Source organism: Tenrec ecaudatus, chromosome 1 (assembly GCF_050624435.1).
Source record: "Tenrec ecaudatus isolate mTenEca1 chromosome 1, mTenEca1.hap1, whole genome shotgun sequence".
Taxonomy (NCBI): Eukaryota; Metazoa; Chordata; class Mammalia; order Afrosoricida; family Tenrecidae; genus Tenrec; species Tenrec ecaudatus.
Window position 1 is genome coordinate 259,029,556 of NC_134530.1, and position 27,630 is coordinate 259,057,185.

General features: G+C 39.4%; 1 protein-coding gene across 3 annotated transcripts in view; it reads left to right on the top strand.

Annotated features, from left to right (window-relative positions):
• Window positions 1–27,630, top strand: part of EXOC2 (exocyst complex component 2) — a 226,874-nt gene that overhangs the window by 40,132 nt on the left and 159,112 nt on the right. For 2 of the 3 annotated variants that reach the window (XM_075531652.1, XM_075531658.1), the window contains exons 5-6: window positions 18,014–18,127; window positions 22,596–22,720. In XM_075531652.1, the coding sequence (XP_075387767.1) occupies window positions 18,014–18,127; window positions 22,596–22,720 (239 nt within the window). The remainder of the gene's footprint in view (window positions 1–18,013; window positions 18,128–22,595; window positions 22,721–27,630) is intronic. The other variant, XM_075531654.1, reaches the window with a different exon arrangement.

The window sequence follows — 27,630 nt, forward strand, 5'->3', positions numbered from 1 at the left end:
CTGAGTGTTCCTTCATACATAAGAAAGGTGACAAATTAGGTTTTTTTTTTAATGCTTAAATAAGCTGTCTTTAAAATAAAACTATATTTTAGGTATTCTAGGAATGGAGAAAATTCTCCACTGTCTTTATGTATTTTAACCTTCAAGCTTATACTTGAAGACTGCTAGTAATTCAGACAGCAAGCTTCTTTCTAACAGACTGAGGTTTACGTCTGGCTCAGAGGAAGGTCACAGGTGTTTGTCCTAGGAAATTGTCAAGTGTTGACAGAGCCTTTGGCTGTCCGCGGTGTCTGCGTTGAAGCATTTTGGCATATTGGTCATTCTTGGGGTGTTCTAAGGAATTCACTGTTCTCTTATGAGTTGAAAGATTGTGAAAGCTCAGAAAAGGATGGCAGTTGTTAGCTATTTATTTGAACACATTGTAAGCATGAGTAGATGTTGTGGACGATGGTGACATTGATGGCTTGTTTCGACACTGCTTATAGTCAATATCTTTCCAGTCGTTCAGGGAACCTGTGTAGAACAGAAAATCTCTTTAGATCATCCTCATAAAAAAACAAACAAAGAGAAAACAAACAACAACAAAACCTCACTGTCATTCTAGCATTAGTGACTTTCTAGGACACAATAGAACTGCCCCTGTGTCTGAGGCTGCAGATCTTTACAGGAGCAAAAGGCCTCATCCTTCTCCCACAGAGGAGCTGGTGGATTCATACTTCTGACCTGTGGTTAGCAGCCGAAGCGTAACCCTCTAAGACTACTAGGGCTCCTTCATTCTTTCCCTGGAGCAGACAGTTTTGTAACTGGGCCCAAGGAGTGGAGGGAAATGGCATGGTTTTTGATGGTGCATTAGACAAAACTTAACAATGTTAGGTTTAAATTGTGTGTAGTTTAGTACCATATTGATTTCTGTAGCTTTTAGTTTGGCTTGTAACCCAAACCCTAGCTGATCTCTCTGCTTCAAGTTCTCCCACCCTTTGACGGTTTCTATTGGTTTACTAGATTATTGCTGGAGTTGTCTCTACTAGCTTGTTCTCATGTTTAGGGATAATCCTTTGGTAACACCAGTCAGGAGTAATGACACTGTTTTTTTTTTTTTTTAATTCCCCCCGTTTCTGAGAGGCGCCCTGGTTTGAACTGGAACCAGCTCGTTTAGTTTGAATCACTTCATTGCCACATACTATCAGTCTGTCTTTGAGAAAGTTACTTAATTTATCTTTACCTCAGTTTCCTCACATGCAAAACGGACCTTTTTCATAGCTTTGGGACGATGTAGTGAGTTCATGCATGTAAACCTCTAAAAACAAGAAAAAAACTCGCTGCTGTCGAGTCGATGCCGACTCATAGGGACCCTATGGGACAGGCTAGAACTGTCCCTGTGCAGTTTTAAAGACGCTAACAGGCGTAGAAGGCCTCTTTCTCCTGTGGAGAAGCTGATGCTTTTGATCTGCTGTCCTTGGGGTTTGCTGCCCACCGCCTAACCCATATGCCACCAGAGCTCCTGGAATAGTGTGGGGCTCGCAGGAAGTATGTAATGAATGGTAATCATTGTTACTCTGATTCTCTTTGTGCCGCTTAAAAACAGGAGCCCCTACAAATGACTGTTTTAGGATCAGAAATCAAAGATTTAAGGGCAATAGATTGTTTTTAAATCATAAAATAGTATTATGTATACATATTCAAGAACTACTGACATGGGGAGAAAGTTAACAAACAATACTCTTTTTCCCAAGTTTCTTTTATTTTAAAGTTCCCATCAAGAAAACCATGAATTTCATGGGATTCTCTGCCCTCAGATAGAGAACTCTTCCTTTAGAGAAATGAAAAAGGAATGGAAAAACAGAAGGCACATGTTACAGTGCTGCTATGGGTTTTTTGTGTGTGTACCGATTTGCCATTTTTCCAAATAAAAGATCTGGTCTCTGGAGAGAATGGTGTTGCATTCATTTCAGAGTCTTGCAGAGTATTCTTTACTGCCTGTGTTTTATTTCTATTTCATGGTGTCTTTTAGGCTTAGAGTAAAACTATATATGTAGTTTACAAGTTGCAGGGGACTTATTTTAATTTTAAAAGTGTCATCAAAGAGGAAGCAGGAGGAGTTTACTATTATTTGCTTGTTGAAATGTATTAATTGAGGAGATTTAAATAATGAGCACTTTTAGTAAAATACTTCTCAAGATGAATCTTAAGTTGAAAGTGGTAGGGCCATCTTTTACTTACAGGGAGAATATGCATGGGAATTTTCTGCAATTGGCAGTTATTATTTTCTTTGGAACAGTGTGGGGCTAGGGCATTTGTGACCAGATCTTCTGAGTGTGGAAAAGCCAGGGAGAAAAGTAGAGCATCATTTCTGTGTTGCTTTCTGTCTGAGTCAGGGCTTAATAAACATTTTATTAGTGTCCCCCAGCATGCATGCTGTCTTCCAGCTGAGTTAACAGCTGGATTTATGGGCCGCCTTTGCTAAAGCCTTTTATATTTTAGAAATGTTAACTGGTGTTTTTGTATGCATCGTTCCTTGATACTTACAACAATGTTACCAATTGCTCAGAAAAACACTTCATTTTGAATTGGGACTAGAATTTGCTTGTAAAAAAGTCTTGGTTCTAATGTTTTATGCTGGTTGTCGCAAAGGTATGCGTTTTCAGCATGTTTTAAGTTGTACGGAAGACAAATTGTGGCAACTGGAAAAGAGAGTAACAACAGGCTCAGATTAAGTGAAAGCCTTCCCTAGGTTTGCTTCTTGAGAGTGCTATTCACCTGCTCTCTAAGAGCTTGTGTCCGTTAGCTTTGGAGACAGTGCATTAATAGTAATGGAGGTCTAAACACGGCATTTCCCTCCTTTTTAAATATATGACCTCCAGTTTAGTTTGTGAAATAATTAGTGGGAATGACTGTTTAAAGTAGAAAATGGATGCCCCACTAATGTCTGTTTTATTTTCATGTGGTTTTGATGGAGCGATGGAAATCTGATATTCTCTAATCAGTTTGGTTTTCTAATCAGGAAAAGATGGCCAGTTTTCTCACTCTTGATTTGAAAATAAGGAAAAGTGACATCAAGACAATTCATACAAATTTTTGTAAAAATATGTTTGTGGGGTGTGTTATAATGCTGAGGTCTCAAAAGTATGCCAGTATAGAAAATAACCACCACCTCCTCCCAAAGATAAAGCTCATATTTAATATACTCGAGGGAAAGCAATGTTGCTAAAAATTAAGGCCAAAAAACCTGAGTGTAACACACCCACTGAAGCGAATTATTTAAGTGTACTTTTACTGTGCTTGGATGCCCACGTTTTCATCTTCCTGTCTAAATCAAGAAAACATGTTCTCGCCAATGCAGGCACAGAGTACCGCAACTGCAGGCAGCCCCCCCTGGATGTGGAATGGTTAGAATTTGCCTTAGAATGAGTTCTGTTGTTTTGTTCGCCACATAGGTCATCAGCACATGCCATTCTTATACTTGAAAGTGAATGCTGACATGTGAAGAACGTTCGTCTTCATTTTATTTCTATACACTTCGTTCTTATCTGCCCTTAGCACGGGTCCAAAGCATTTCAGATTTAAATCTGAGCATACACTGCCATCTAATGGAAAGCATTTGTTTAAGGGGTGGTAAGAGTTGTCAGCTATGCATTGGAATCAACTTGATGGCATTGAGGTGCTTTGTTCTATAGAGTTTGAGGGGTTGTCAAACAATTAGCCTCTGAGTTTTGATTCAGTGATGAAAATATTTTATGATATTATGAAGCCGAGTATATGTTACTGCTAATCTATTCTCTTTTTCATGTTAGTAGAATTAAAGGACAGACTTAATTTGAATTGTGTGGCATGTATCTTTGCTGATATGACTTGTTGACCCATCTGTTAATCTTCAGCAGTTGGAGGGTTAAAGTTCACATCTAGTTTTTTCAACAAACATGTAAATGTTCACTGTTGGCTTTCATGTTGCTATGATGCTGAACAGGTTTCACCAGAACTTCCAGAGTAAGACACCTGGGAGAAAGGCCTAGTGATCTATATTAGAAAATCAGCCAAGAAAACCCTATGAATCAGAATGGTCTGATCCTCCACCAACTACTGGGATGGTGCGAGACCATGTAGCATTTGGTTCTGTTGTGTCTGGATCCTCCATAAGTCAGGGGCCACGTCTATGGTAGCCAACAACCACTTCACAAGTTAGAATGACACAGAGCTTCTTCTTTCCCTGTGACTGTTATTAAGATCATTTTCTTCATTTTAAATCCATGTCTGCTCCATTTCCCCCTAAATTTCTGTGCTTCTAAATCAATGCCTCTGATTTTATTTCGTACTTAAGATTTGCTGCTTCTTTAATTGAGCATAGAGGCAGTCAGTTCAAATCTTGGTGTAACCTAAGGTTATTTCCTTGTCTCTAGTTGCATTTAACTCAGATGTTGTAATGATAATCAGATGAATGAGTCTCATAAAAATAAGTCTGTAAAATATAAAGGGCTAATTAAGTGCACGGCATAAAAATAACAACATGATTGAACATTTACTATGCCAGTGACTGCTCAGTCATCATTATCTATACTGTAACCCTCAGATATCATCGTTCCATTTTCTTTAGAACAGCTTCCATGAGGCCGTGCAGACTGTCTTAAAAGCAAATAGAAAAATACAAAGCAAGAAAGGAAAAGGAAACCCCAAACTAAACCACTGTAGTTAATCAATCCTAGCTCATGGCAACCCTATGTTAAAAAGAGTAGAACTTCACCATCGGGTTTTCTTAGCTACAATCCTTACAGGAGCATGTGTTCTTGAATATCCTATGAAATCTGGATACATTCAGCTGCAAGTAACAAAAAATGAAACTTCATTTGGACTTAAGCAAAAAAGGGAACATTTCTTTTTCTCATAATACACAGTTTCAAGATTGTGAATTCCAAAATTGGTTGTGCTAGTGGCTCAGTAATGGGACCGAGATTTAAAGAACCTGGTTTTGCTGTTTTCTCTAACATAAAACTGATTTCCTTGGTAACCGCAGGATGGCTTTCACAGGTTGCATTTCTCTTGATTAGCCTTCTTAAAAGTATAAAGAACTTTCCCAGGAATGCTACAGTAGACTTGTCTTAAACCATCATTGGTCAAAGCAAAGTCACCCCATAAGTAGCAATATAATAGCCAGAGTTGGCCTGGGATGCCTGGGTTCACTCAGTGAAAGGGAACCTGGGCTTGTATAGGTTGTTAAGAGTAACTAGTAATAAACTTTGGTACCTATACATTTTTGTATTCCTGTCCTTTCATATAAATGAGATTATATAATACTTGTTCCATTTTTAATCATCGTCTTTCATCATCATAATTTCAGGGCTCATCCATGTTATACATTTATCAATACTTTATTTCCCTTTATGGCTAAATAGTGTTCTCTAGCACATGTGTACCATATTTTTGTTTATCCTTTTATTTTCTATGGACATTTAGTTTTTTCCTCCTTTTGGTTATTGTGAATATTGCTGCAATTAATATTAGTCTGCATGTATTTGTGTCACAGCTTTCAAGTCTCTTGAAAGTTCCTTAGGCTTTCTTTTTGTTGTTATTCTGTTTTTGTTTTTTGCTGTTATTATTTTGTTTCCATTGTTTTTTACTTCCTTTGTTGTTTTATTTGGCTTTGCCTGGTTTTTGCACTTATTCATGTATCTGCATGTCTTTCTAGATAAGACAGGCGGGATAAATCCTTCGGAGATGAAAAGAACGAAGCCAATGGTTCTGAGGAGATCCGGTAGAAGGGGAGGTGGGAGAAAGGAGGGGGATGGCGACCAGCCTAGGGACAGGGAACCACAAATGAAGTAAAATCAGTGGAAGGAAGGTCGTAGGATGCCTAGTGGGGCTCAATCAAGGGCAATGATGTAGCAGCGAGGATTTATTTACTAAACCCATATGAAGGCTGAGCATGATGGTGGGAGAAGAGGGAAGTAAAAAGGAAATAGAGGAAGGAACCAGGAGGCAAAGGATATTTATAGAGGACTAAATATAGGCATGTGCATATGTAAATACACATTTAATGGGAGAGGAATAGAATTATGTACTCATATCTATATGTTAAGAATTAAAGTTGCAGATAGATATTGGGCCTCAACTCAAGTGCTCCTTTAACACAAGAACACTTTGTTCTAACAATCCAGTATTCTGTGATGCTCACCTTCCCAACCCAATCGCTGAAGACAAAATGGGTGCATAAGCAAATGTGATGAAGAAAGCTGATAGTGCCTGGCCATCAAAAGACATAGTGTCTGGGGTCTTAAATGCCTGAAGATAAACAAGCGGCCATCTAGCTGAGAAGCAACAAAGCCCACCTGGAAGAAGCACACCAGCCTGTGTGATTATGAGGTGTCGATGGGTCAGGTATCAGGCATCTAAGACCCAGAACAAAATCATACCCGATATGAATTGGGGCATGGAGTGGAGACCCAATGCCCATCTGAAAACAATTGGATATCCCCTCACAGAGGGGTCACAGGGAAGAGATGTGCACGTCAGGGTGCAGTATAGCACTGATGAAACAAGCACAACTTTCCTCTAGTTCCTTGGTGCTTCCTTCACTGCACTATCATGACCTCAGTTCTACCTTACAAATCGGATTAGACCAGAGCATGCACACTGCTACAGATAAGAGCCTGTAACACAGGGAATCCAGGACAGATAAACCCCTCAGGGACAACAAGGAGAGTAGAGCTACCAGGAGGATTAGGGGAGGGTGGGGGGAGAAGGGGAATCAATCACAAGGATGAACTTAGAACCCTCTCCCAGGGGGACTAATAATGGAAAAAGTGAGTGAGGGATGACAGAGGACGATGTAAGATATGAAAATAATAATCTATAACTTAGCAAGGGTTTGTGAGGGAGAGTGGGCTAGGGAGGGAGGGGTAAGAAATGGGGAGCTGTTATATCAGGGGCTCAAGTGGGAAGAGAATGCTTTGAAAATGATGATGGCGGCATATATTGGAGAAATGTGCTTGACACATTGGAGGAATGTATGGATTGTTATAAGAGATGTTAGAGTGCCCAATAAAAGAATTTAAAAAATGCTTGCTAGGTAATGTGATAGCTAACATGCCAACATGGAGTCCTAGTGGTGCAGTGGTTAAAAGTGCTGGACTGTGTTATGTTTGTTCTTATTCGACACATTTTGAGTTTATGTTCCTCCACTAACTGAACGGTTGGAGATTCAAATCCACTAGTCACTGTGCAGGTGAAAAAGGTGGCAGTCTGCTTGCGTAAAGATTACAGCTTTGAAAACCCTGTGGGGAATTTCTACTGTGTTCTGTAGGGCCTTTTTAAGTCAGTATCAACTCAAAGACAAGAAGTTTGGTTATGGTAATTACACGTTTAGTGTTTTGAGGATCTGCCAAAGGGTTTTCCACAGCTGCTCTGCCATTTTCCATTCTCACCAGCAATGGACAAGAATTACAATTTCTCTACCTACTTGCTAACATTTGTTATTTTTTAGTATATTTTTGGTCTTAATCATCCTAGTGGGAATGAAGTGTTCTCTCCTTGTGATTTCGATTTGCATCCCTCTAATGGCTAATGACATTGAGCATCATAGCATGTGGTTGTTGATTTTTTTGTGAAATGTCTATGTCTTTTGCCCGTTTTTTTCTTTCCATTGAGTTGTCTTTTTGCTGTAATGTAAAAAAATAAACATTTTTAGGATGGCACTTTAATAAGTTTGTAGGGCAATTCTATTATCTTTTCCATGAACTTTTAGAGTCACCTCATTTTAAGTGTTTACCTATTTTGAAAAATGTACAACATTAAACCTACACCCAAACTCACTGCCATTGAGTAAATTTTGACTCAGCGGGCCCATAGAACAGGGTAGATCTGACCTTGTGCGTTTCCAAGACTGTAACTTTAAAAAAAATAATAAATAATTTTATTGGGGGCTCTTACAGCTCTTATAACAACCTATACATAAATCGTATCAAGCACATCTGAACATATGTTGACATCATCATTTTCAAAGTACTTTCTTTCTCCTTGAGCATTAGTATTAACTCCTTTTCCCCCCTCCACCCCCACCCTCCCACCCTCATGGACTCCTGATATATTTGAAATTATTATTTTAAAATCTTACACCATCCACTGTTTCCCTTTGCCCGCATTTCTGTTGTTCATCCCTCTGGGGGTGCGTTATATGTCAATCATTGTAGTTGATTCCCCATTTCTCCCTCATCTCCCCCCATGCTCACCTTACCCTCATGGTATTGCTACTCCCATTACTCTTCCTGGAGGGTTTATCTGTTCTGGATTCCATGTGTCAGTAGCTCTTATATCTTACAGTGTACCCAGTCTACCTAGAACTGGGGTCATGATAGTGGGGGAGGGGTGGCATTAAAACTAGACCCTTTTCAGGGGTTGCCCGATTCATGACAGTAGCAAAATTACAGTTATGAAGTAGCAACAAAATTAATTTTATGGGGGGGGGGATGTCACCACAACATGAAGAACTGTATTAAAGGGTCATGACATTAGGAAGGTTGAGAACCACAGAACAAGAGGTAGGTTGTGTGTTCTGTCAATACTGTGCTGCACCCTGGCTGACACTTTCCTTCCTTGTGATCCTTCAGTGAGGCAATGTCCAATTGTCTACAGATTGGCTTTGGGTCTCCTCTCCAACTCCCATCATTTGCATCAATATATTTGTTTGGAGTCTTCTAATGCCTGATAACTAGTCCTTTTGACGTTTCATGATCACACAGGCTGATGTGTTTCTTCCAAGTGGGCTTGTTGCTTCCCTGCTAGGTGGCCACTTGTTTAACTTCAATCCTTTAAGATCCCAGACACTTTATCTTTTAATAGCCAGACACCATCAACTTTCTTCACCACATTTTTACTCCAAGACTGTAACTTTTATGAGACTGGAAAGCCTTGTCATTCTCCTGAAGAACAGCTAGTGGTTTTGAACTGCTGACATTGTGGTTGGCAGCCCAACGTACAATCACTGCACCACTAGGCATCAAATGTATAAAATAGGTCCCATTTATGTATTTTGTTTTTGTTATATCTGATAACTTATTGTTAAAACTAGGACCTGCAGCCACATCCCTTTGTCTTCACTTAAGAATTTTATGTTTAAGTTTTCACTTTTAAGCTCTTAATCCAATTTGAATTCTTTAAAAATTATTGCAATGCAATTTAGGTAAAAGTTTATAGAGAAAATTAGTTTCCTATGTAGTAGTTTATACACAGATTTTTCCCGTGTCATTGGTTACAATCCTTACAATGTATCAGTACTCTCCTATTTCCACCTTGGGTTTCCCATGCCCAATAGATGGCTACTTGGAAGCATTGAAGACTCCTGTCTCTACTCACCAAAGATGTAAAACAATGTATTTACAGACCTGCTTTCCCCCTACACTATTGTCCCTAGTCTTCAAGCCTAGTATCTCAATCCTGAGAGGTGTATGGCTATAGCTAAGAGGTTTTCATGGCTTTGCACCATGTGTGCTCTGTTGTATTCCTGGTGATATTTGCAGCATGTACAGATGTTTATGTGGCCCACCCGTCGCTGATGCTGTGTATGCGCATGGGCGTACTCCCTTCCACACTCCAGCCCTGTTCCGTGCTGCTTCAGTTTGTGCAGTGATCTCTTCATTCCATTTCCCATGCACTTTTTCAAGCCCTCTCCTATTTTCTGTCCCTTTGTTGAAATTGTCATGTGTCTCTTCTCTAGCTGGTGATCAGAAGAGGTGTTTTGTGTAGTTTTTGTTGTTCTGAATTTATCAAGGCTCATTTTGTAGCTTGAAGCCAACCGGTCTACAAAATGATGCATGTGCGTTGGAGAAGAATGCATATTGTGTTGCTCGTGGGGGTTTAGTATTCTGTATCTGCTCATAAGGTCAAGTTGGTTCCAGGGTTGTGTTTTTTAGATCTTCTGCATCTTTGCTATTTTTCTTTGTAGTTGTTCTATCTTTGAAGTCTCTCTATTTTTCATAGAACTATTTCTCTTCTTAGTTTTATTAGAATTTGTTCTATATATTTTAGAGATCTGTCATTAGCTTATGCCTTTTTGGTGAATCCGTATTTCATACTCCTCTCTGTCTCATTATGGAGTTTAACATAGAGTTTATTTTATCAGAATTCTATATTGTTACTCTTGTTTTATTCTGAGACTGATTTCTTTATATATTTTAGACTTTGGTTTCAGCTGTAGGCAACATATTGATGGACTAGTTAGTTCAATTATTACTCTTTGTCTTTTGACTGGTCCATTTAAGCTATTTTCATTTATGTGATTATTGATAGATAAGGAATTTGATGTCTTAAGACTTTCTTTGTTCTGCCTGGTTGTTTGCTGAAAACTTTTTGTGTATGGTGTGTCCCTTAATTTCCAACAGCTTTATGTTTAGTGAGTTTTTTACTTCTTTATCTTGATGAATAGGTTTATTTACTTTCTTTGTGGTTTCTCTGTGAATTACCTTTGTATTCCTAAGCTTAAAACAATCTATTATTACTTGATATGTCTTGACATCCTTTCCATGTCATAGTGACTATCCCATTTGTCCCTTCTTTTTTTTTTTTTTTGAATCAAAAAGTTTTATTGGCATTTAACTCGTTTGGTCATATTAGAGAGTTGTACAATCATCACCACAATCAGTTCCCAAACATCACACTGTTTTTAACGGTGAAACAGTACACAAACTTGCCAATTTAACATCCTTGACATGGACAATTCAGTGACTCAGATTACATTGATCATATTGTGCAACTATCACCAGTAACCACTGCCAAAATTTCCCATCACCATAAACTGAAACTCAATTAACTTCTAAACAGTAATTACTTTTCCACCTCTCTTCTACGCCACCCCAGCCACAAAGACACTTTGGAATCATTCCTTGTCCTTTTTCATTGATTTCACTCAACCTGATAATTTTTAGGAGTCAGGACATACCACTGGAATCAAAAGGGCAGTCCCAGTGCACTAGTGCCTCCCACATCACTCTTGGTTAGAGTTAGCTCAGTAGGGAAAATGGAATGGTGGATGGAGTCTAATGATCTAGGACCACTGAAATGACTCAATGTATATGGTGGTGGTAGGAAGGTACACGCACGGGACGACATCCTCGATCCTGTCAGTGTGTGTATGTGAGTGATACTAGTAAAAGAAAGGCAATGTACGATCCCAATGATCAAACCTGAAATTATGGGCATGACACAAGGCGGGGCAGCATCTATCCAACTGTGCATAAGGTCACCATGAATTGTCCCCTCTTTTAATTCGACAGTTATCATCGATTACAGATCAACACCCCTGTATCCATTTTCATTTCTGTAACATTAAATTTTTCTTTCATTTTAGAAAACTCTTTACCTGGGTTGGTATTTGGATGATAATATCATGTGTTTCAGTCTCTGTTAGCTAATATTATTAGTTCGCTATCTTAAGGACTCCCTTGTTTGTATAGAGTTGGCCTGGAATCCGACAAATTCCCTTTCTATTTATCTGGGAATGCCCTAATTTTGTTAGTTTATTTGAGAGACAGTCTTGATGGATACATCACTCTTAGTTTCTAGGGTTTTATACATGACATCCCATTACTTCCTTGTCATCGTAGTTGTTACTGAGAAGTAGATTTCTGTTTTGTTGCTTTATACCATTGTAGATGGTCTTTTGCTTCACTCACATTTTTCCCCTATGTTTTTGACTTTGGAAAGGTTAATTATTGTTTGTGTCGGTGACTTTTCTTTTTTCTCCTTTTTGTTTTAGTCACTCCTGTTTGAGGTTCGTGGAGCTTGTTAGATAGATAGGGTAGGTGGCTTTCCATATGTGTGATACGCACTCACAGGTTCTGATTGTCCCTATCCCTCCCACTGCCTCTGCCTGAGGCAGTCATGCTCAGGAGAGGAGAGCTAACCATGTGACACTTGTGGAGCACAGCCAGGCCCTTGAACTCGTGTCACTGCCCCAGACTCTTGCTCATGCCTCTGAGCTGTCCCTTGAGGAGGGACACAGAGAAATTGTCAGAGCTAAGGCAGTGTTCAACATGGTTTCTCTGAGAGCCCGGAATAGACAGCTAATCGAAAAGATAAAGACTGAGGTATATTTATGTAATTTGTCAATTTAGTACATTGTAAGTGAGATGTTTACTAAAGTTTAGGTGTCAGTTGAGTTTTTGATGTTTAGAAGAAAATGGGAGGTATTGCTGTCGATCTTTATCTTTCAGTACTCTATAATGTTTAGAATATAGCCCCCTTTATTGAGATATAATCAGCATCATGCAATTCAGTCGTTCAGTTCTATACAGAAGGATTATGCAGTCATCACCAGAAAGAACTTTGAAACATTTTCTTCCTTCTCGTACTCATTGCTGTTGACTCCCCATTTCCCCCACCCCGCCCCCCAGGGTCCTCTTCCATGCGCCCAGGTAATTATTAATCTGGTTACTGTCTTCATAGATCCACCCATTCTGACTTCATTATACAGAAAAACAGACAGAAACAAAACAGTAGTACTCACATTGACTCAATGAAACAGAAAACACACAATCGAAAATAAAGTAGAAAATATTGAGAAAACAATAAATTAAGAGTGGCCCAGAAAAAAAGTAGAGTGTGGGGGGGGAACCTAATGATAAACTGAACTACTGAACTGGTCTTTGTATGATATTAATGCTATTATATTCCTGAACTCTGGTCAGTGGATTCACCAGAGACTCAATGTATGTAGGAACCCGGAAGATGTATTTGGGGCTTGTCCTTTTATTCCTAATGTTCTGCAAACACAGTCATTAGAATTTAGGCTCTGGTATTATTCCCTCCTGGGATCCCACAGGCTGCAGTGCTTCTTCCATGTGGACTCAGCTCACTTACTTACCTGGCTGCTTATTTTGAGACAGTCCTTTACGTCCCCAGATGCTATTTTTTCTAATAGTAGACACAATATAATCATCTTCACCACATTTTGCTATAGGATCTATGTCCAGAATATAACCTTTTAAAAATATGAATTCAAATCTAGCCTTTTCTATCAAACACGTAGAACACAATTCAGCTGTCAGGATTATGGAGACTCTATAGTCTTCCCCATTTCACTGTGCCATAAACTGTGGAATTGTTGAGTTTTGTACTTACATTTTATACTTTTTGTCTTTGCTTCCTATAATGATATCTCAACCCCCACCCCAATTTTTTTTTCGTATTTTGATGTCACTTCTTACTCTATAAATCCTCTCAAAGTTTTGCTTTAGTGATGGACAGGAAACCACCAAGTAAAGGCAAACCCTACAGGGCTTGAGGGAAGGGTAGCGAACCCAGCTTGGCTTCTTTCTTTCTTTTTTTTTTTGTTTGATCCTGTGGGTCCATATCATCTCTCTCTTTTTTTAAATCATTTTATTAGGGGCTCATACAATTCTTATCACAATCCATACATACATCAATTATGTAAAGCACATTTGTACATTCGTTGCCCTCATCCTCAAAAACATTTGCTCTCCACTTAAGCCCTTGGCATAAGCTCATCATTTCCCCCCTCCCTTCCCGCTCTCCCCTCTCTCATGAACCTTTGATAATTTATAAATTATTATTTTGTCATATCTTACATTGTCCGACGTCTCCCATCACCCACTTTTCTGTTGTCCATCCCTCAGGGAGGAAGTTATATGTAGATCCTTGTAATCCATTCTCCCTTTCCACCACACCCTCCCTCCAACCTCCCAGAATCTTCCCTCTCAGCCCTGGTTCTGAAGGGATCATCTATCCTGGTTTCTCTGTGTTTCCAGTTCCTATCTGTACCAGTGTACATCCTCTGGTCAAGCCAGATTTGTAAAGTAGAATTGGGATCATGATAGTGAGGGTGTGTGGGTGGGGAGGAAGCATTTAGGAAGTAGAGGAATGTTGTGTGTTTCATCATTGCTACACTGCACCCTGCCTGGCTCGACTCCTCCCTGCGACCCTTCTGGAAGGGGATGTCCAGTTGCCTGCAGATAGATCTTGGGTCCCTAATCTGCATTCCCGTCATTCACAATGATTTTATTTTTTTTTCTTTGATGCCTGATACCTGATCCCTTCGACACCTTGTGATCACACAGGCTGATGTGCTTGTTCCATGGGCTTTGTTGCTTCTCAGCTAGATGGCTGCTTGTTTACCTTCAAGGGCTTGGCTTCTTTCTGTGAGCCCTATTTTACTTCTTGTCTCTAGGTTGTGTTCTTAATGTGTGAGTTCGGAATTGATCCTTTTTAGATGAGGTCTTCATGTAGTTGAATAATTAGTGAAAATTGTTATTTGTAAGGATTTAGTTGATATTGGCAATTTGGTAGTATATTTTGATTATGTTAAGATTATTTAACTTTCTTGAACAACTCAAGTGCTAGACACCACGCAGAAGGATGCTTGTGCAAGCATCATAGGTGGGTGAGCTGCGGCGTGTGTGCCCCCACGCCCTCCTCTCTCACTCAGGCAGGCCTCCCTGGTTATCCAGACTGTGCTCTCCTGCTGAGTGAGACAAAGCCACATGGTCCGTAAGGCAGCACTCTAGCTACAGACAGAAACCTTCTTAGATTTCTTTGCAGGACTCCGCATGGCCTAGTTTAGTTTAAGTCTCCATTCAGTCATTATACTCCCCCCCCCCCCAAACGTCTAACTTAGAGGCATGGTGTGCAAATAAACAAAATGAGAAAAAATTCCAAAGGTAACACGATTTTATTACTGAGTCAAGTATCAGAACCAGCATGAAGAATCCAAACCAAAATAAACTCCTAAAAGTGCAGAGGAAAGCTGTCTGGTCAAAATGACTAGTAAGTTTATGATTGATAAAAACATGCACACACGTGCCCACAAATAAGATTCAGATTATTGATACTTTAACCTTTGAAACTGGCAAGGGAAAGTTGGAGGATGCACTTAGTCTCAAAATTACTAACATGAGGTGATACTAATCTTCTGTCTTTGACTCTTAAAAGTCTCATCACACCTTCTCTTACTAAGATTTTGAATGGCACTTTTTTTTCTTTCTTATTTAACAAAAAGCAAAACAATAATAGTGAAGAAGTATAACAGCACATAGGACTTTTCTGCCTTTCAAAAATCATTTTCTTAGGGGCTCATACAACTCTTATCGCAATCCATACATACATCAATTGTGTATAGCACGTTTGTACATTCATTACCCTCATCATTCTCAGAACATTTGCTCTCCACTTAAGCTCCTGGTATCAGCTCCTAATTTCCCCGCCCTCCCCACTCCCCACTTCCCACTCCCTCATGAACCCTTGATCATTTATAAATTATCATTTTGTCATATCTTGTACTGTTCGATGTCTCCCTTCACCCACTTTTCTGTTGTCCATCCCCCAGGGAAGAGGTTATATATAGATCCTTGTGATCGGTTCCCCCTTTCCGGTATCGCTACTTTCACCACTGGTACTAAGGAATCATCTGAGGAAAGTTGTATGTTTCATCATTGCTACACTGCACCCTGACTGGCTTGTTGCCTTTTTCTTTAATATTTTTATTGAGGGCTCTTACATCTCATCACAAGCCATACATTCATCAAGTGTGTCAAGCACATTTGCACATATGCTATCATCATTTTCAAAGCATTCTCTTCCCACTGAACCCCTGATATATCAGCTCCCCATTTCTTACCTCTCCCTCCTCTGACAGCCCTCCCTCCCTCATGAACCCTTGATAAGTTATAGGTTGTTATTTTAATATCTTACATCATCCTCATTGCCCCTCACCCACTTTTCCATTATTCATCCCCCTGGGAGGGGGTTCTAGTTGATCCTTGTGATTGATTCCCCTTTTCTCCCCCCACCCTCCCCTAATCCTGCTAGTATCTCTACTCTCCTTGTTGGCCCTGAGGGGTTTATGTATCCTGGATTCCCTGTGTTACAGGCTCTTATCTGTAGCAGTGTGCATGCTCTGGTCTAATCCGATTTGTAAGGTAGAATTGAGGTCATAATAGTGGGGGGAAGGAAGCACAGATGAACTAGAGGAAAGTTGTGTGTTGCATTGGTGCTATACTGTACCCTGACATGCTCATCTCTTCCCTGTCACTCTTCTGTGAGGGGATATCCAATTGTCTACAGATGGGCATAGGGTATCCACTCCATTACCTCTCCCACCCCCCTATTCACATCAGGTGTGATTTTTTTTCTGGGTCTTAGATGCCTGATACCCGATCTCATCAACACCTCATGATACACAGGCTGGTGTGCTTCTTCCATGTGGGCTTTGTTGCTTCTCAGCTCGATGGCAGCTTGTTTATCTTCAGGCATTTAAGGCCCCAGACACTATATCTTTCGATAGCTTGGCACCATCAGCTTTCTTTATCACATTTGCTTATGCACCCATTTTGTCTTCAGCAATTGTGTCAGGAAGATGAGCATCACAGAATGCTGGATTGTTAGAACAAAGTGTTCTTATGTCAAGGGAGCATTTGAGTAGAGACCCAATGTCTATCTGCAACTTTAATTCTTAACATACATATGAGTACATAGTTTTACTCTGCTCTCATATACATATTGACATGTGTACATGCCTGTATTTAATCCTCTATAAATGTCCTTTGCCTCCTGATTCTTTCCTCTATTTCCTTTTACTCTCCTCTTGTCCCTCTGCCTTGATTGAGGTCCTAGAAGAAATGACTGCAATCTGGATTTACCTCTTTTATCCCTTACCTGTTAGGGAGCAGAAGCAGGGAGGATTGGGGCAGAGATTTCTTTGGAGAGAGTTGTGTTGGGCTTTGAAGGGTATGGTGTGTGCAATGCGCAAGCCAGGGTAGTGTGATTCCTGAGGGCCACTACGTAAAAACATTCCCTGCAGTTTTGATGCACTGACTACTCCCATAAAGACATACCGTCTTAGAAATCATAAGGAGTGTTGCTCTGTCATATAGGGTTGCTCTGAGTTGGAATTGACTCACTGGCAGTGGGTGAGTGCCTCACTGGAGAGGACAGGTTCTGGGCCTTCACCCTTGATTCATTTAGCACAAGGAGGAACTATGGAGCAACCAAGCATATATTGAGAAGAATCAGTACAGGGCTTTCAGGGAGATCATGAAAATACCCACAGACAGAAGAACTTTTAAATATCTAGCAGTACAGAGGCACAAGCCTCTTTGCATAGTACTAGCCACTAACCCTGAAGAACTTTCCATTCCCTCCTGTCATTCTTCTACCCCACCTTTGACCATACTGTGTGAAACAGAAATTGCACAAAATCAGCAGCCCATCAGCAACTGTTTCAGCTCTGGGTTAAAAAAAGATAAGTGGCAGGAAATGACTCTGAAGTGGAAGCAGGTTTCAGCTTGCGTAATAACTTTGAAGGCCTTGCCATGGATTAGCCTTCCAATGCAAAGATGAGGCTCAGTCATGCTGGATGCACAGAACCAGCCAAGCCAAGTATGCTCGCAGTGCCAGATCTCAGGTGCTTTGCATGAAGTCTGGCATGTAGTAAGCAATAAATATTTGTGCAAATGAATAATTGACTTGATCTAGTAGAATTCTACTTAAAATGAAGCCAATAAAGTAAGTGCAGATGACACGTATCACAGCTTTGCTTAAAGTGATTTTAGACATGAACATAGAAGTATAAATGCTATTTAGATTGAGCTCACATTATTAGGCATAAACATATCTTAAAATAGCTTTCATTTGGCCCTTAACAAGAAATATTTTAGCATTTTAAATATTTAAACTTAATTAATTTTTAAAATTCTGTCTTAAGTTTTTGTGTTTATTGGTTAAGGAATTATTTCATATTTTGAAAGATTTCATGAAATGTAATGATATTTTAAACCCACTTTAAATTTCATAATCCATATTGATGCAGTTTTTTATTTTAATTAGGTTTTTATCTTATATGTACAATTGGCCACAGTGTGTGAAATATGTTATACATATTTATAACAACTGTACATTTATTGTTAATTTATTATGCATAAGTATGATTTACATCCATGGTTGATATACCAGATTCTCTGATGTATCTTTTGTAGTAATGACAATTGAAGTATGCTTTAAATATTCTTTTCTTCCTCAGAAGTAAATTTCCCCAGAAGGACTTAGAAATGCTGTTTCATGGAATGAGTGCTGATTTTACGAGTGAGAATTTTTCAGCTGCATGGTATCTCATTGAGAACCACTCGTCCACCAGGTTAGTACATGTTGGATTGTCAGTCGTTCATTAGTTCATGTCAATACTTATTATAGGACTCTACCATAATTTGTTTAGGACCTGCTTAGGGCGGGCTTGGTGCCCAGTCAGTTATTGACACTGAAGAAGGCAGTCAGCATCTCATAGTATCTATTTTCCGATTTATAAAGTTAGAATTTTGTGAAAATACATTAAACAAAAACTGAACTCACAGCCATTAAGTCAATTCTGAGATTATTCATGGCTGTTGTTACAGTGCCTTCGAGTGGGTTATGACTCAAGGTGACCCTGTGCACAGCAGAACTGCATGGTCCTGCACCATTCTTACCTTAGGTTCCTCCACCTGAGCCCATTGTTGCAGCCACTGCGTCAGTCCATCTCGTTGAGGGCCTTCCTCTTTCCCTCTGCCCCTGCACTTTACCAAGCAGGGTGTCCTCCAGGAACTGACCTCTCCTGACAATAGATCCAAAGCATGTCAGACTAACTCTCACTGTCCTTGCCTCTAAGGAGCACTGTGATCTCACTTCTTCCAAGACAAACTGGTTTGTCCTTTTACCAGTAGTCCATGGTATTGTCAGTATTCTTTTCCAGCACCACACTTCAAATGTATCAATTCTTTTTCAATCTTTGTTATTCAGTGTCCAATTTTCTCATGCATATGAGGTGATGGAAGATTCCATGGCTTGCGTCAAGTGCACCTTAGTCCTCAAAGTAATATCCTTGCTTTTTAATACTCTCAAGAGACCTGCGCAGCTTATTTTCCTAATGCAATGCATTCTTGATCTCATGACTGCTGCTTCCATGCGCGTTGCTTGTGGATGCAAGCAAGACAGACTTCTTGACAACTTCAATGTTTCCTCCATTTATCATGATGGTACCTATTGGTCCAGCTGTGAGGATTGTGGTGATCTTTGTATTTATATTCCATACTGAGGGCAGTAATCCTGGATATTCATCAAGTGCTTCATGTCTTCCTCAGAAAATTGCAAGCAAGGTGTGTCATCTGCATATTGCAAGTTGCTAATAAACTTCTAAACTTGAGGCCACATCCTTGATATAATCTCGCTTCTCTGATTATTTGCTTAGCATACAGATTGAGCAAGTATTGTTCAAGAATTGTGGTAACACAACAATTGTAATAGAACACAGAACAGTCCGCCTTTCCTGACCAGCGTAGGACCAAAGGAAGATGAGTTGGCTTGCCTTTTGTCAAGACCAGGCTTAAAATTAGTCTAAACCAAAAAGCACCAACCCAGCAAGATTATATATCCACATTAACATGTTTCTGTTTGTCTCCTAAGTAACATTTTACCGAACTTCTCTGTAAGGTTGTCGTGGAACTTGGCTGTAGAGTTCTGTCTTAAATGTTCTTTTACTGTACTCTACTTTTCCTCTGGGTTTTATAATTCATTGAAATGCCCCCACAGAACTCACAGATAATATTCATGTTAAAAGCATATATTAACAAAATTAGCAAGGTGTAATTCAGGTAAGGAGTGCTCAGGATGTAGTATGTATGTGTATTTTAACTAATAGACCATTCATCCGTACAAAGCCAGGGGCCCACTGGGGAACAGATCATTACTTGCTCACAGGCAAGTTCAGTTTGAATCTGAGGAAACACTGCAGGTTCTTGAGAGCCAAAGCACAACCCTCAGTGTATCCCGATTGATTCTAGACATGATCGAAAGCTGGTGCCCGCACAATGCAGGAGGCCCACCGACACTTTATCCCATATTGTGCTGTAAAAGTTTTTAACCTACAAAGGGGTACTGAGTAATATTTTTTCTGAAAAGGGGGTGGTCAGCCAAATCTGTTTGGAACTTATGATAAATAATACATTTGACGTATTGCACACAAATGCCTAAAGACCATGTGAGTGTGGGGGATCAACAGCCTCACACATAAAGAAAGCCGAAGGTCATTGAAAGAGGAAAGGAAAGACCAGTGTGGATGTCAGAGGATACTCTGAAATTTTCAGTCGATGTACAATAGCTATTGAATGGAAGAAATAAACTAAAAGCTGAAAAAAATTTTCAAGCGGTAACTCGAAAAGATAAAAGTAAATTATTATAATGAAGTATTCACCGACTGGAGTTAGGTAGCTAAAAGGGATGAACATTCTTGGTCTTTATCAAGCCGAATGAACTAAAGGGGGGAAATTAAGTTTTGAGTTATAATCTTAAGATTCTCTATGCAAAAAATTAAATGATACGAAGAAATTCAGGATCACTGTACGAAAAATAATTGGTCAGTGTTCAGTGATTTCTGGGGATAGCATATGATGAAGAACTGATCATACTGAAGGAAAAAGTCCAATATAATGAAGGTATTGACTAAAAATCTCCAGGAATTGACAGAATGCCAGTTAAAATGTTTCAACAAATGGAAGCAAAGCTTAAAGTTCTCATTTGCCTGTGTCAAGAAACTTGGAAGATAGCTACTTGGTCATCCAGCTGTAAGAGATCCATATTTGTGCCCAATCCGAGGAAAGGTGATACAGTGGAAGGTGGAACTTATCAAACAGTATTGTTAATACTAAAGTTGTGAAGGTAACTGAACAACAGTCGCCCCAGTGTGTTATCAAAGAACTGTCAGAAATTCAAGTTCTGTTCAGAAGAGGACTTTCACTGAGAGGCATGACTGCTAATGTCAATTGGATCTTGACTGAGAGCAGAGAATACCAGAAATCTATTTATTTGTGGTTTTATTTATTTATGCTTTTGATTATGTGAAGACATTTGATTTTTGTGATCATAATAAACTGAATAACAGTCAGAAGAATGGGAATTCGATGGCCCCTAATTGTGCATGTGGAACCCATGCTAAGAGGCAGTTGTTCAAACCAAAGAAGGGTATAGTACTGGTGTAAACCAGGAAAGATGTGATCGGGTTATGTTCTTCTGCCATGCTTGTCCACTCTGTATGCTAAGCAGATGGTCCAAGAAGTTGGGCTGTGAGGCTGGTGCCGGACCAGGCAGCATTTTGTTAGGTTGTATGTAGGGTCCCTATGAGTTAGAACTGACTCTGCTGCACTTAACCCCAACAATATTAATGTGTAGGGGCTGGCGGTTGAAATGGATAGGATAGTATTATGTTCAATTTGGACCTGAAATATGTAAATGCATATATAGAGGAGTTTTGAAGTCTTGTCTATTTTATCAAGTAAATGATAAAACCCTATACCTGAAATCATATATATACAGTTTAACTGTGAAAACTGGAAAGGCAGAAAATTGTCAGAGGAGGAAAATTAAAATATTCCTACTAATTGAGAATGATTAAAAAAAATGGTCAGGTTACATCCTGAATAGAAAAGTGGTAAGACAGCACCTTGCGAACAATTTGCAACACATGAAAGAAAAGTAAAAAGTAATCCTCTTAAGTTATATTTAAACATACTTTGTGTACATATATTTATGCATATATTTGCAGCCTACTGTATATAAATATATATCAAGAGAGGCTAGATAGAGATATAGTCAGTTCCAACTGATAGCAATGCAAATCTAGATAGTAGCAGACAGCAGTCAAGCAGCTGGTGGGTTTGAACCGTTGAATTTTCACTTACTAGCCTAACAACTAACCCTCAGCACCATTACTTGCTGCCCTGCCATCGAGTCAGTGATGACTCAAAGTGACCCCCCTGTGAGTTCTGAGCCTGTAACGTTTTATGGGAGTAGAAAGCCCACTGCAGTTAACTACATCAGGGCTCCAAGAGTGTGTGTGCATATTTAAATATATGTATGCATGGGTGTGTATAAATATGTATGTATGTGTGTGTGTGTATTCTGATTGCTAGCAGTCTCAGACATTCAGTTTTGCTATTTCATTTCAGTTTGCACAGCTCAAAATGGCAGTGAACCATTTGAAGAAACAGCCTAACAAGAATAAAGGCAGTCTGGCATATAAAGGAGGCCTCAGTAATTATATATATATATGTGTGTGTGTGTGTGTGTATGTATTTATATAATTTATCTGCAAATGTCTTTACTTCTAAGGAGTGTGATATATTTGAATTACCATTTTTGTGTGGAGGAACTCTGGTGGTCTAGTGATTACAAATTGGGCTGCGAACCATGCAGTCAGTAGTTTGAAACCACTAGCCACTCTGCAAGAGAAAGATGAAGCTTTCGACTTTCTTAAAGTTAGTCTCAGAAAAGCGCAAGATAGTTCTACCCTGTGCTCTAGGGTCACTGTGGGTCAGAATTAACTCGATGGCAGTGAGCGCATTTTTGAGTGCTACAAAAGTTTGTAGCTGCTGAAATTTTAGCATTCGTACTAAATAAAAGGTTTACATCCCAGGAAGGGTTTTGAGAGCGTTTTGTTTTTATCTTGTTACTTACGAGTCTGTATGTTTCTCAGTGTAGATGTAGGTGCCCCAGTGTTTCACACTTGATGGATTTATCTCAACCCTTTTTCTGAGTCCTAGGAGCCTCAGACATTCAGTTTTGCTATTTTATTTCAGTTTTGAACAGCTCAAAACGGCAGTGAACCATTTGAAGAGACAGGCTAACAAGAAGAATGAAGGCAGTCTGGCATATGTGAAAGGAGGCCTTAGTACTTTTTTTGAAGCACAAGATGCCCTCTCAGGTAAGGTGATACCCTGAGGCATCTGCTGGGAACTTCCATAATGGAAACGTGACACTGTGTTTGCAGAGTATTTACAGGGTGCGACATTAGTTCTGTATTTATATAAGTGGAGATCTAAAATGTGCCATAAATATTTGTTGCAGACTAGGCTGGAATCCCTTTGAAGGCTTGGTACTTTAGATATTTGTCTGCGAGACTTTTGTTGACCCATCTTTTACATGTGTGAAATGGGAGACTACTTTGCCTTTCCATGATGCCTAATCTCCAGGGCAGTTACGAAATTAAATCCCAGCGGGTAAAATTCTAGAATTGACAAAGAAAAATTATTTTATATTTTTTGTTACCATATCCATGTAATTAAGTTTATAAATGTGACCAAATGTGTATTGAGTTTTGAAAGAACTGTTGATGTTATATCCTTTTTAGCAATCGTGTCTCTAATCCCCAACATGCAAACGTAGAGTTAACCAGGAGTGTCTGTATTGTCATCTTTATGTGCAGGAGACATTGTATTAAAATAGAAATAGCATATTTTTAGGAATTCGCATGATAGATTTTGATTAACTCCTTTTAATTTATGTTTAAACAATTACACTAAATTATTGTTTAGCTACTAAAACTGAAAATGGACCAACAATAGTTAATTCAATTATTTTTAAAAGCTCAAATAGCTATAATTAAGTACTTGGAATTCTACCACACTTTCTCTAAAACACGAATGGCTTAATTTAAAAAAATTAGAATCTTAAAGTGGAAACACTTCTTTTCTTGTTTTTGACAACCACCCCACAATGCGCCGTCACTCATAGATAACACATTCAGAACGACCGTCACTGCTGCCTTTTCCTAAAGTTTGTCATCATCCTGAAAGCCAACAGCTCAGTGCCTCCTGGACACTTACTCCCCTTCTCTCTTGCTCCTGGTGTTCACTGTCATGGTCTCTGTACATTTGCCTTTTTAAGTTATTTCACATAATTGGGATCATATAATATTTACCCTTTTTTCATTAACTTAGTTCATTCAACATGATATTTCCAAAGCGTGTCCATATTGTAGTCTATATCAAGACTGCATTTTTCTTTGTGGCTGAGTAATCGTTCATTATGTGTGTTTTCATCTTGTACTAGATAGTAGATTGTTTTCACTTTGGGGCTGTGATAGAGAGTGCTACAATGAACTTGTACGTAAGTACCTATTTGCATTCTGCTTCCAATTCCTTTGGGTACGCCCCCAGGAGTGGCACTGCCAGATCATGTAGTCGGCCCATAGGAGCTCTGGGGGCCTTGCCAGAGAAGTGTCGGACAACTAATCACAAGGCTGGCGTTTCATCCCATTAGCTGCTCCTTGGGGAGAAAGATGAGTTTGCTGCTGAAAACATTTACAAAGACTTGAAAACTTTATACAGGGTTTTGGTGCCTTCATACCAAGCCCGATGCCCTTCTCTAGAGGCTGATCTCTCCTGTTACCGTGTTCAAAGTGTGGGAGATGGTCTTACCAGCCTTACTTCTGAGGCGCTTTCTGGCTGTACTTCTTCCTACACATATTTGTTGCCCTGGCAATCTGTGGTATAGTGACTATCTTTGGCCAGCAATAAAATGGAGAGACACCCCCTCTTCTCCAGTCTTGATTATTCATTGTCCAGCTTTCCCGTGTCTCTGAAGTGATTGAAAATGAGATGGCTTGATAGTCTTCAAACTGACATCTTTGCTTTTTAATACTTTCAAGTGCGACTTTGAAAGTTGCTTTCCCAACCCTCTTAGTTGAGACAGGAAGAGTAAGAGGAGGCTGGAGTTGATTGTTTTCCTTCTCCAGATCTCCTGGAAGGCAAGAGAGGGCTAGTATTGGCTACTTGCCTTTCCCCAGGTTGGTAATGGCTTTGGTAAGACCTGCATTGGTTGACGCTGTTAAGAATGGTCTTCTTGGTGGGCAGGCCTTATTACGGAGACCGGAGTGCCCTGGCACACTTCAGAATGGTTCTGCTAATCCATCTGCTGCAGGAAGCCTGCCAGTTTCCTTCAATTATCCAGTATAAACCTCATGGTGAGGTTCCTGAGAGTAAAAAAATCACAATTTTTTGCCCCCTACAAACCACTCCCCCCTACATTGTTTTTCTTAAGTTAATCTTCTTTGAATCTAAGGAATTCATCATGGCTGGATTTCAACTACGGATTAACTGTGTTTCTCTATATCTTACTATCTCTCCTGTTTGGAGGATAGTAGTTTTACTTGTGACCTCAGTTTTCTGATGGGTCTAAGAATTGTTGACTGTTCGTGTGTTCGGATTCTTGATTTTTGTTGTTTTCTTGTTAGGAGAGTGGAAATGACAGCCTCTACAGTCAAACCACAAACCTCAAAGTCATTGTCTTGTTCTGTAGTGGCAAATCCAACTTTATCATTTCCTGCTTTAGTGAACAATAGGGCCTCAAAAATGCGTGATTTTCTTTATGATTTGCTAGAATCCCGAGTGTCAGAGTAAGGAGGCCAAAGTAGAGTCAGTAGCACATGTTGCTCATTACACACTTCGGCTTCCTTTCCATGTTCGTCATGTAGCCAGGAAGCTAGGTGGTGGGAGTGGTATTTGTTGTTGGTTTCCACATGTCCTTTGTTGATGTCTGTTGGTACATAAACAAGCGCCCCGGTGGCACAGTGGTTAAACACTTCCCTACCAAACAAAGGGCCAGATTTCAGCCCAGCAGCTCTCCATGGGAGAGGAGACCCACCGCCCCCTGCCTGCTCCTGTAAAGATGCTCATGTAGGGAACTCGCTGGGGCACTCCTGCTCTGTCCCCTGGCACATGGACACGACTTTGCTGTATGCTCCAAGGTTATGGGCTTATCTGGAACCCAAGTTTTTAAGTGGGAATCCTTTCCACTCATTCATCTTTTATTTATAGTTGCAATTATTTTATTATTTTTTATATATCTGCAGAAGGAAAAGAATCAATTCCTTAACTACTTTAAATATATTTGATTGATTATGTGGTCACTGACAAAGGTTTCTGCAAATAAGAAATAGAAACTAAGTGTGGAAAACATCTTTTTTGAATTTAAAGCATAAGAGGATCTAATATGATATGTGTTCTACTAGTAACTGTCGTCTTCACAGGTCAGCAGGCGATCAGCCATAGGAAGTTTACAGCTAGTCTTTGTGTGGGCCAGGAACTAAGTATGGTATTTTATGCTTTTTAAGGATAGTTAAAAAATAAAAACAAACAGGAGAATATGTAAGAGAGGCTGACTGAGGCCCACAGAGCCGAAAATCTGTACTTTTTGGCCTTTTAAAGTGCAAGTTTGCCAAGCCCTGGCATCTTTGTGTGCATAGTGGTTTGTGTGGTTAGCTGTGTGCCTGGTCCACGTAGACCTGATTCCACCACACCTCTTTGAATAGTGGCATAGATACTGATGCCTAGAAATGTATTATGATTTTTTAAAGTAAAATTTGCCAATTCAGTGCCCACATTAAAATTTGCTAATTCGGTCTTCAAGTTTTCAGATAATTTTAAGGACTCAGTAGATAAGGTGTGCATCTTGTTATAATCCTGATTTTTCTTTGAGCTGTGTCTATACATATTTTTTTATTTCTCAGATATAAATTTATAGTATTCAACTGCTTCACATACTTAGCTTTTAATAGATTAGAAACAATAACAAACCTATGATCATGTACCAAGTTGCTTATTGAATTATACTGTTTAAGAATGTTTTCAGAGAAAATAAAAGGTCACGTGAACCAGACACTGGGTTATTTAGTTTAATTTTCTGGAAAATAGGATTGCCTTTATCAGATTCCAGTGTCTCTCGTCCTCATGTTTGGCTGACAGTTTGACAGTGGCTCTGCTGTGGTGGAGATGGTTGGCAGGAAGTTGCTTTGTCAGCAAAAGAGGGCTGTAAGTTGAGCTGGGGAGCCAAGTTCACCTCATCTTGACCTGCTAATCAGTGATGGGTTTTGTCAGCATCAGAAAATGTGATTGCCTGATTTCCTTTCATGTTGATTTTTGACTTAGAAAGTAGCATTTTGGGCAAGGCTACTGTTCATGTCACTCTAAAGCTGGAGTGCCTTATTACTGTGGACAAACCACAAGCAGGACTCACTCTGTAAAGGTGGCTTGTGTGCTTAGTGTCCTTTTGCAACCAGGATTTTCAGAAAATCACTGCGGCATTTAAATAAATAGTGTAAGCAGATTTGCTTATCAAGAGTATGTAGTTCTTTCTTGGTTAGCTGTATAATATCTGAACATAATATGTCTCCTTTCCGTAAAGATAAGGAAGTTCTTTTCTACTTAAGTTGAAATTAAGTTTAGCTTTGAAATGTGGAAACATTATATGTCACTTTTATCATACAAACCAGATGTTCTAATCTCGAATCAATAAAGACAATTAAAATAGAGTGGCTGCTTTTTCCAAAATGTTTTTCTTCTTCTTCATTTTAATAAGTGCTTATTCAGTAGAATAGCAATCAGTCATTGTAGATTCCAAACCATATTTTAAACGACTTTACCCCTTTCTAACAAACAAAACAGACAAGAACAAGATGAATATTAAAAACTACTTACATGAAACAGAGAAATAGATGTTACGGGCTTTGAGAATATCTTCATAAAGCAATGGATCTGACCCAGTATTTTCTGACTAATTTAGTGACTTTGAATTATATAGTTCTAAGAAAGAAATATGCTTTTTTTTTTTTTTTTGGTTTGTTCTTAAGACAGACTTTTCTTTCTTTCTTACCTTTTATTCTTAATCACAAATCCGTTGGCTATAAGTCATGGGTTATAGCAGAAGACTCTCTTAAAATGGTCGGGTATCCTGAAGTTTATCGCTGTAGAGTCATATCCAACTCATAGCAACCCTGTAAGACCTAACAGGACTGCCACAGAGGGTCCTAACCCGTAGTCTTTATGAGGACTGCCT